The 11,465-nt window shown below is 35.8% G+C and overlaps 1 protein-coding gene across 1 annotated transcript; it reads right to left on the bottom strand.

The window, feature by feature from the left end:
* Window positions 1-8,412: 8,412 nt before the first annotated feature.
* Window positions 8,413-9,999, bottom strand: LOC110461141. The gene is made up of 3 exons (XM_021514471.1): window positions 9,967-9,999; window positions 9,570-9,673; window positions 8,413-9,116 (listed from the first exon to the last, which is right to left on the bottom strand). Exons 1-3 carry the CDS (start codon window positions 9,981-9,983, stop codon window positions 8,413-8,415), a joined length of 825 nt encoding a protein of 274 aa, XP_021370146.1. The 5' UTR covers window positions 9,984-9,999.
* Window positions 10,000-11,465: the final 1,466 nt, after the last annotated feature.

Below are 11,465 nucleotides of genomic sequence, written 5' to 3'. Positions count from 1 at the left end.
AGGATGTTGAGTACACACATGTTACTGTGATCAGTAAAGGATGGAAATTATTACTTGTATAAATCTTCTAAGAGAAGGATGTTGAGTACATGTATGTAACTGTGATCAGTGAAAGATGTAAATGATTACTTGAATCAATCTTCAACTTCATTATGTCATTATGTCATTTCATTATGTCATTATGTCACTACATTATGTCATTATGTCACAACATTATGTTATATGTCACTACATTATGTCATTATGTCACTTCATTGCGTCATTATGTCACTACATTATGTCATTATGTCACTACATTATGTCATTATGTCACTACATAATGTCATTATGTCACTTCATCATCTCATTATGTCACTTCATTACGTCATTATGTCATTACATTATGTCATTATATCACTACATTACGTCATTATGTCACTACATTATGTCATTATCACTACATTACGTCATTATGTCACTACATTATGTCATTATGTCACTACATTATGACATTATGTCACTACATTATGTCATTATTTCAATTCATTACGTCATTATGTCACTACATTATGTCATTATATCACTACATTATGTCATTATGTCACTTCATTACGTCATTATGTCACTACATTACGTCATTATGTCACTACATTATGTTATTATGTCACTACATTATGTCATTATGATACTACATGATGTCATTATGTCACTACATTATGTCATTACATTATGTCATTATGTCACTACATTATGTCATCATATCACTCCATTATGTCATTATGTCACTACATTATGTCATCATATCACTACATTATGTCATTATTTCACTACATTACGTCATTATGTCACTACATTATATCATTATGTCACTATAATGTCATCATATTAATACATAATGTTATTTTGTCACTACATTATGTCATTATGTCACTACATTATGACATTATGTCACTACATTATGTCATTATTTCAATTCATTACGTCATTATGACACTACATTATGTCATTATATCACTACATTATGTCATTATGTCACTTCATCACGTCATTATGTCACTACATTACGCCATTATGTCACTACATTATGTCATCATATCACTACATTATGTCATTATGTCACTACATTATGACATTATGTCACTACATTATGTCATTATGTCACTTCATTACGTCATTATGTCACTACATTATGTCATTATCACTACATTACGTCATTATGTCACTACATTATGTCATTATGTCACTACGTTATGTCATTATGTCACTACAATATGTTATGTCTCTACATTATGTCACTACATTATGTTATTATGTCACTACTATGCCATCATATCACTACATTATGTCAATATGTCACTACATTATGTCATCATATCACTTCATTACGTCATTATGTCACTACATTACGCCATTATGTCACTACATTATGTCATCATATCACTACATTATGTCATTATGTCACTACATTATGTCTTTATGTCACTACATTATGTTATTATGTCACTACATTATGTCATGATGTCACTACATTATGTCATTATGTCACTACATTACGTCATTACATTATGTCATTATGTCACTACATTATGTCATCATATCACTCCATTATGTCATTATGTCACTACATTATGTCATCATATCACTACATAATGTCATTATGTCACTACATTACGTCATTATGTCACTACCTTATGTCATCATATCACTACATTATGTCATTATGTCACTACATTATGTCTGTATGTCACTACATTATGTTATTATGTCACTACATTATGTCTTTATGTCACTACATTATGTTATTATGTCACTACATTATGTCATTATGTCACTACATTATGTCATTACATTATGTCATTATGTCACTACATTATGTCATTATGTCACTACGTTATGTCATTATGTCACTACAATATGTTATTATGTCACGTTGCCTCCGATTCTGCAAGAAGATCCAGATGTGGTTATCCGTGATGAAGGCACACTATATCAGTGGATGTTACCGAGAACTGTGTTAAAAAGAAGACAAAATGGAAAAGCGTTAAGACGAGTGCACTTTCTAAATGGATTGACTTAATACCACACACTTGAGAGAGATTATGAATGTTAAAGGCAGGACTGATTGCCTTGACCCTTTTGTCAAATTCAATCTCCTTGACTACTAAACAATCATACCAGGGGACACACAATATCTTTAGAAATAGTATAACCCAAACTGCCTACGAAATAAGGTTCAATTTGCTGGACAACTTTGGTATGCAATCGACACTTTCTCGTTTTTCGTAATGCGCTATTGACCAATCAGATGGTACTCGAATTATTGGGTTATCAAATAAGTACTAAAGATTTATCTCCCTTGCACATGTACTGAATCGCTTGATTACACCACAAACCATCCAAACGGTGTTTTATTACAGGATCTAAACCTAATTCTGTAAACCATGACACCAGCGGCCACAAAAAAACAGAACATTTTAAAATGATAAATGTTTATTGGAAAAGCTGACCCCACACAAAACAGCAAATGACCCTCACCAAAAAGATAATTGTGTCTGGAAAACATATATATTAGCACCATATTAGTGGTGTGCATGTCACACTTTGATGTCAAATGCCAATTAAAAGTTTACAATAAAGGCCACAACTTCATGTCGAACGTCGAATCAAAATTAAAATATTGTAAAATTGTATACCAGGAAATGTACGCCCAGTTAAACTTTCGCCCTTCGCCTGCAAAATCCAAAATCTCCCAGCGTTAATTTCGCCTTACACATTTAACTACTATGTAAGATAACGTTGTTGGCTAATGTTCGCTGTAATGATAAAGTGGGCGAAAAAAGGCGATATTACACTGTTTCCTGGTTTACAGTATTTCTAAGAAGGAAACACTCCGGTAGACATACGAACCATATTCACTTTTCTCTTCATACATATTAAAACAAATGTATTTTTTATCATTATAGACCTGAACATGATGTTCAATTTAAATGAAAGCTGACAAAGTACAATGTATGTTATGCAAGTTTCTCAAAAAAAACACGTTTGGTTTATAATTACGCCACAAAGCCGCTGACACCGAATATCTCAGATTTAAACAATTTTATAATATCGTTGTAATATATTCGACTCATAAAAGAGTAAAAAAATGCAATTAAACCGCTGTGTATACAGTCGAAACGTAACAAAATGAACCACGTCTACATGCTAGCTTTACGACACTTTACCTGCATTTCAAATTTTGAAATACGTCCAAAAACTCGGGGGTATATTTACTCAACACGACCGTTTATATCACATGCCGTGTGCATATCAACACAATCTATAAATAGTGTCTACATCTTAAAATCTGACATACAAATCACAAGCAATCTTCTCAGAATATTCTCCAACACTTCACAGGTGCAGTTTCGTTTTGCAATGAACAAAATAAATCTGTCCTTACCCACAGTGTATGAACGGAACTGTATAGGAATGGGAAGTAGCGATAAGCGAAGCGAGCTTTGTGTACAGACGACAGGTGACATATGCAGGTACGTGCCAATACAATAGACCGGTTTGTAGTAAAAACTGAGTAAATTCTCTGTATAATACATGATATTTGGGCGGTGAACGTCGATAATTCCATTTAAGCTATGATTGGGGCTTAAAATCCTGAATTTGAAGTAAAATTTTATGTTTTTCCATGGCTTATCAGTAACATTCTATGATCTGTAGACACTTTCTGGGACTTTTTTCCACTAAATGAATAGGTTGGTTATTGATGCATACATCGATATGTAGCTCGCGATACCATCTATCAAATCTACATGATAAACTTACTATATATACAGTGGTTGTTTCAAGAATTGATCATTTTCCTCCATACTCACTGTATAGTTGCTTAGTCCGAGACTGTATAGCTGCTTGCGTATTGCGATTATATTTCTGTATAGCTACTTGCGAAACCAAAGGCCTATGTTTATCCATGTTTTGTTGGTGTTTTACGTTTTAATTTACACTTTGTGTCAATTTATACTCCAGGTTGAAGTCAAAATGATGGCTGCGGGCCAAGTGAAGATGTCTGATGACAGTGACGCGGACGCAGAAAACGACGAAGATGATATTAACAACATGTAATCTGAGTGGACAAAATTAAGATGGATCGACACCGATAAACGTGCTATCACGCGCACTGTCCAATCGATACTTTAGATTTTGCTGATGCTATTGACCATTGCATCTGTGATCATCCAGATTCTATACTCAAACTAAAAATACAAACAACGTCCGAAAAGAAGGTACTTTATAAAACAAAGAACTTTCAAGTGATCCCAAATGACAAAGCTATGAAAGGAGGTATGATTATCCCCAATAAAGCCTCTCTAACCATAAAGATATCGAGACGGCCAGTGTTTCAAACACCCACATCGCCATTGCAACCATTAAACAGACAGAGAAATCAGTCAACACCGAAGCACCTGGATTTTTCAAAACAAGGTGACCCTCCAGGTGGCGAGGATACTGATGAAACACTTTTATTTGAAAAATTAAAAGACATGTCCCTCGATGAAGATGTAGTATTATCGACGGAACATGACTCATTTGAAACAGGCGAAAGCATTTTTCAGCCCTCTACTCCACCAGTTGAGTCCGATTCAGGGAGCGCCCAAGCTGAACAGTGTGAAGACAGTGACTTGTTAACGGAGCTGAAACAGTTATTGCCAGATGTTCTTCGTACACTGAAGAGTGGGGGACAAGTTGATATGTACATCAACTTAAATGAGCTATTGGCGAAGGACAAGTTGCCACTTAGCAAAACTTAAAATAAACAGATATTGCACAGAAATAAATATTTGTAATACTATATGATATGACTATTTGCGATCATCATGCGTGAAAATTTGCAACAACAAAAAAAAAAGGTGAAAATATAAAAATAAACGTCTAAGTAACATCTGAAGTGTTCATTGTTAATAATAATGGTAGAGATTAAACAAAAGTGTCTGCGCCGGTAGGTCCATCTGTCATCTTGATAACAATCTATTTATTACAGACAGTTTTGTGATGTGCCAAACTGGAACGCCATTTGTATCCTTTCCCACATGTGTCGCATGTAAGGACCCTTCCGTCGTGTTTGGCATAGCAATGCTCTCTTCGAGCATCGAGTGACTGGAATGTGGCGACACAGGCGTCACAGGTCAGCTGCTTGGTGCTCGCATTTCTTTGACAGGTGTGCCTCAGAAGGGAGCTTTGGTACTGGAATGTCTCCTTGCAAAATGTGCATTTCACCCTCAAGGCCTTCTCGTGTGAGGCGACATGTCCTCTATAGTTCCACAGTGTATTGAAACCTCTGGAACGTACGGCACATGTAAACCAGACGGTTTTAGTATGCACCGATTTATGATGTAATGTCAAGCCATATCTCGTGCGGAATGTTTTTCCGCAGTCCTTGTGGAAGGGATCCCTTGAAACCTAACCACAAATTGCTGATATTTTTATGGTACATGGCAAACCAAGATTGTATGAGGGAAATATCACGCCTATTTAATGTATCAAAATCATCTGTTTTTAGTTGTGTGAGAGAAGTTTCATTCGCGTTATGTAACGAAATGCAGAAATACATTCATTGGCCTGATCAGACTGAACAGGATGAAGCAGCAGAAGAAATTAAAAACAGTACAGGAATACCAGGAGTCGTTGGTTTTATCGATGGGACTGTCAAGTGTTCCCAAGGGGGACTCTGGTTATGTAAACAGGAAAGGGTTTCCTTCTCTCCAGCTACAGGTTGTTGTGTCACATAATATGCTGATCATTGACGCATACGTAGGGTGGCCTGGTAGTGTCCACGATGCCAGAGTTTACAACAGTCCTCTTTTTGATGGTCTCCAAACAGGAATGATAGCCCCTGGACATTTTTAATAGGTACTGTAATGTATTTACACATATTTTTGAGAAAAAGTCTATATGACAATGTTTGAAGCATAAGTAATTTCCTTTTCCTTGCCTTTCAGGAGATGGTGCATATCCCTTATCAGAAGTCATGATAACGCCATTTAGACAAACTGGAAATCTGAGTGCACAACAGAAGCATTTCAACAAGAAGGTGTCATCAGTACGTCAAACAGTAGAACGTTCAATAGGACATATGAAACAACGATTCAGACGCCTAAGAGATCTTAGCTGCCGTGACATGAAAAGTGCCTGTGAAATCATTATGTCCGGTTGTATCCTGCATAATATGTGTATATCACATGAAGATGATCTGTCCGAGTACTTGGACAATTATGACGGAAATCAAGTAGTCAATAACTATCCTCCTGTGTATTTGGATAATGCTCGTGGTGTGCGGAAAAGAAATGAGATTGTACAGCTTCTCAATGCCAACAGATAACTGTGTTCGAAAACCATGCCATGGTTGCAAAGACTAGCCACTGCTTTTGAAAACAAGACAATGTGATAAAGTGTAAAATGAATCAAACTTGTTTTATTAAATGGAAAACAAAATAAAAACGTTTGAGTATCTCTCAGGTAACACAGATTTAAATAACTTTTCAATTACATATAAAATAAAAGTCACCAACTGATTATGGAATAAAACCTATTAAACATGATAATACAAACAATAATATTTAGAAAATGGGTGAACAAATAATTATGGGGCACTGTTTTCGTATTTGTCTCCAAAGTGTGATTCCATTATTGATATCATTAATATAAATTTATGATATCACTAAATGCCCAGAATTATTGAGATATTATTAATTGAAATTATTGATACCACTTAGTCAAACTAGTGATAACAATAATTCAGGGCATTTAGTGATATCAATAATATGATATGTGATATTATTAAATGAATTAGTGATCACTAATTCTATTAAGTTAAATCACCAATTTGAATTAGTGATATAATTATTTAATGATATCAATAAATATACATTGATATCGTTAATTTGAATTAGTGATGTCACATTTCGTAGATAAATACTAAAACGGTGCCCCATCTGACCTGACTGCTAGTGTAAACTTATTACACCATATTATGGACATATGGAAAACAAAATGACAGCATGTACATGGATTCTTTCATGATTAAGAAAACTGAACAATTACATTTCTTTAATGTAGTTTTTGAGAAGTTGAAACTGATTGTGTTCCTTTCAATAACGACCACTTGGATTTGGGAAACTGTACGCGTATCGTACACATTTCAACATTTGAAGTGGCACTTTGTCTATAATACTGTGACCAAATGTCACCCTTCCCACATTACTGTTCAACAGTTGTGCCAAATTTTCAACGTCCCTTTGACACTTTGTAGTTACTTTTCCACTAACATACCGTAGCCCTTTCTTCCTCTGCATCAACTCTACCAAAAACTCCACAGAGAGTTCTGACCTACTTTCATGTGTAACTAAGGAATGCAAATTTGGCAAAGCAATGATGACATTGTAGAGAGACTGCAAAGAATACCCTACGTCTATCAGTTCCAAAATTTCTAACTGAAATAGGGCCCCTGAGTACAGAGCAGAAAGCAGACTGAGCATGGTTGTATTAGCTTTAGCTCTGATCACAAGTTTTGTCAATGAACATATAATGTTCAGGAAGAGGAAGTCTGGAACACTTCTAGGTGTCTGTTTACAAGACACATTTATATTGGTGAAGGTTCCCAGGATATTTCTTCCCATTCCTCTACTTGTTGAAGCTAAACACAGCTGATCAGTAATGTTAAGATGCCTAAGAACTTCCATGAGGATTGTCTGTGGCAGGCTGATGATTCTGAAATTATTATTAAACATTCATGTTTAAATGTCTAAAAAATGAAAACATGTTTATAATAAAATTTGGCAAAAGTAAAATGTATTTTAAGAAATCTATTTGAATGCATCTTGAGCAACTTTAAATTATTGTTGGTATCTCCTTGTGGACACAGACCGTGATAACAAAACCTGTGTTTAAACAGAAGTTATTTTACTGAACTTTGTACAACTGTCACCATTTAAAGACAAACAGCATTGCAAAAACAAAAGGCCAAGTAGTCAAAATCTACTTCGCCATTCCGGCCTATTAGTTCTTTTAGTTGACGGAGGACAGACAGACGCCATGGTACAGAATAAGCTCATATCATATTATAGCAACATTTAATGTTTTTTCTTGGAGGAGGGAGTTAAAGACGAACACCACTATATAATATGCTTCATTCACTAGTACTACACTATACATCTAATGAGACCAAAAATAATCCCCACCTTGGAAAACCCTTTTTCAAGAACTGATATCAGCCTGTCCATAGCTGCCATCTTGTCTTTGTGTCTTTCTACTTGCCTGGTGTCTAAATTTTCAAGCCATTCAGGTCTCTCTTTTCTTTTCCTGTCTCGTCTCGTCTTGCTTGGAGTCTGACTAGTCCGGTTAGTCTCGGTACTATTGCCCTCCATAGTCATGCCCCTGCTGGAGCTAATCGCTACTGATGGTCTTGTGGAGGCGTTCATGCCATACAACTGCTGAAACTCGGAAAAAAGGACAAGACTTTTTGTCGTTTCCAGTTTTTGAATTGTGATCCACAGTGTTCCTGTATTCTCGTTTCAAACTCTTAAACTTGTTCTCACATTGTGTAGGCGTAGATTTGTACCCCTTCTTATTCATGCTTTCACTTATTTTTTTCCAAAGTACTTTGTGTGTTCTCATGGAATGAAAGTCGGATTCCATAGTTGATCGCAAGTCAAACAGTAGAGCTGTTTCTCGTCTTCCCCAAAATTTTGGAAGATTTTCCTCAGTGGAGGATGACGCCAATGCACCACCTGTGACGGATGGAGGGTCGTTGTTGGAGGATGACGCCAATGCACCACCTGTGACGGATGGAGGGTCGTTGTTGGAGGAGGACGCCAATGCACCATCTGTGACGGATGGAGGGTCGTTGTTGGAGGATGACGCCAATGCACCACCTGTGACGGATGGAGGGTCGTTGTTGGAGGATGACGCTAATGCACCGCCTGTGACGGATGGAGGGTAGTTGTTGGAGGATGACGCAAATGCACCACCTGTGACGGATGGAGGGTAGTTGTTGGAGGATGACGCCAATGCACCACCTGTGGCTGAAGAGGTTTTTTTCAATTTTGATGATTCTATATTAGCCCTGATTGTTTCAAGAAGTTGAGTATCTACAAAATAAGCAAAAGAGAAAATGACATATTTCACTCATGTTTTAAAAGGGAAAAGTATAGAAAGGGAAAAGTATAGAATAGACAACTTCCAAAACCCATAGTTAAATAATTTCCAAGATTCAGATTTCTAAATTGATCTGATCTGCTTTACATATTTAGCACATTTTGCAACTACATTTAGTGCATGTAAATTGTTACAGATATGTGTATAATCTAAATTAATGCACAAAAAAAACTTAATATATTCATCATCTCGGTCTTTCGTCTTGGATGTCAATAAGGATGTTTAGATTAAACTCATGTAATTCTTGATGCATTTTTATTCTTGTACTTTCTCCTTCTTAAAATTAATCTCGACATGGGTTAATACTAGAAATGATACCAAATGGACTGCTTTAAATATTGATGAGGGCCAATCTTTTTTAATTAAAGTTATTTTGGACTTCCTACCTCCATTCTCTAAACGTTGAATCGTTGGCATGTCCAGTTTGACTAGGTAGGTGGTCCCATCACTATATGTTAGACGAGTTTGTTGCCAATATCCTGGACTTGAACTGCAAAACTTCAACCTCGATTGAATTTTTTTTTCTGGTTGCGATATTATTCACATTTACAATGAAACACGTATGTATGTACATTATCATTATGGCATTACCTTAGTACAAGATCATCAAAGTAGCATACTTCATCAGAACCAGTCTCTGAGCACCATAGGCATCAACACTGCCAAGTTATCATCAGATAATACGTTCTGTGTCATTTAAAGTTATTTTTTATAAAATTATTTGATGTTGACTTACTTTTTAAGACGATATTCGAGATTAAATAAGACACACATTAATCTCACCTGCTTTCGTCCGCCATGTTTGTGACGTCATAACTCTCGTTGACCCTGGGAAATCGGGGAGTATACTCTTGACCCAGTTTCGGAACTCGCGTGTTATACTCCCGTCGTTCTTGAATGAAACACGGGTGTCGAGTTGTAATTATAACTCGGGTTCTAAACGAACACACCCCTAGTGCACGAATTTCACCACCACAACACTCGTAGAATGCACCGGAAATAAACATTTTGTTTTCAGCAATTATTTAAAGTATGGATTATTATTTGGAGAAGAGTATCGGAAGACATTATGTAACCCACAGGTGAGTGTCAGAGATTCTACTTTCTATTTACGATAACGAAACTATATAGCGGAAGCATGCAATACTGAATTATGCGCACGCACCCCGAACGGAAGTGGGTCCGTCATTTCGTTCTCTGGACAGAATTAATAAGCCGCTCGGCTCTCGCCAAGAGCGGCTTAAAAATAAGATTAACGACCGACTTAAAAACTAGTCACAAATACATGTCATCACACTACAATAGTAACGTGACGTCACAAATACATGTCATCACACTACAATAGTAACGTGACCTCAGGATGTACACAAGTACATGTTGTTTTTGATAATGGTTAATCGGTGATATGTCAGCAATATCGCACAGGATTTCAATCGGTTGCTTTTATAATATAGCTTATGGAGGATCATGTTTTAAAAAAATACGTATTGTAATACACATAAATACTGATTATATATCGAATGAACACATATTTTACAAAACTCTTTTTATATCTAGTGTTAAAGCAAGCGTAGCATCTTTCATGTTGATGTGCTTACAGTCACAGTTTCAAAACATAAATTTTTGCCATATTTTGTTGTTATTACTTATACTGGACATGGATGTAGAAACTAATCCAGGTCCATCAGTAAATGAATTATCTCTATTTCATTTGAATGTTAGAAGCATAAGGAATAAATTAGAATATATTGAAAATATTACAAATGAATTCAATATTTTATGTATGACTGAAACACATTTGGATGAGTATGTACCTACTTCTGAACTAGTTCTACCGGGTTTTGTGGAACCATTTAGAAAAGACAGAAATTTCTCCGGTGGTGGTATCTTAGTATATTATTCTGTTTCCTTAAAATGTGTCCGGAGGAATGATCTCGAATTTCTGGATGGAGAAATAATTTGGATACAGGTAGAATTAGGTCACAATAGTGTATTAATATGTACCGTTTATAGACCAGAAAATTCACGTCACCCTTTTTGGGAGAATTTTAAGTATTCGATTGAAAAAGCTTTAGAAATTACTTCGAATGTTATTATTGTTGGTGATATAAATGTAGATATGCTAACGTTATCACGTAATCATATTTTACACCAAGTCATGTTGGAAATGGACTTAACTAACGTTATTAATGAGCCGACTAGGCGTGGAACAACCAGAAATAGTTTACTAGATCCTATTTTATTAACTGACCCTACCAAATGTACTGATTCGTATGTAATTC

Source organism: Mizuhopecten yessoensis, unplaced genomic scaffold, assembly GCF_002113885.1.
Source record: "Mizuhopecten yessoensis strain PY_sf001 unplaced genomic scaffold, ASM211388v2 scaffold10575, whole genome shotgun sequence".
In the NCBI taxonomy this organism is placed as follows: domain Eukaryota; kingdom Metazoa; phylum Mollusca; class Bivalvia; order Pectinida; family Pectinidae; genus Mizuhopecten; species Mizuhopecten yessoensis.
The sequence above is the reverse complement of the archived record's forward strand: the minus strand, read 5'-3'. Positions and strand labels throughout refer to the sequence as shown.

Excerpts from the sequence above, each read along its gene's own strand:
- LOC110461141 (XM_021514471.1), bottom strand. Across the intron at positions 9,117-9,569 it reads TCAACGTTTAGAGAATGGAG|ATACTCAACTTCTTGAAACA; the intron begins GTAGGAAGTCCA and ends CTTATTTTGTAG.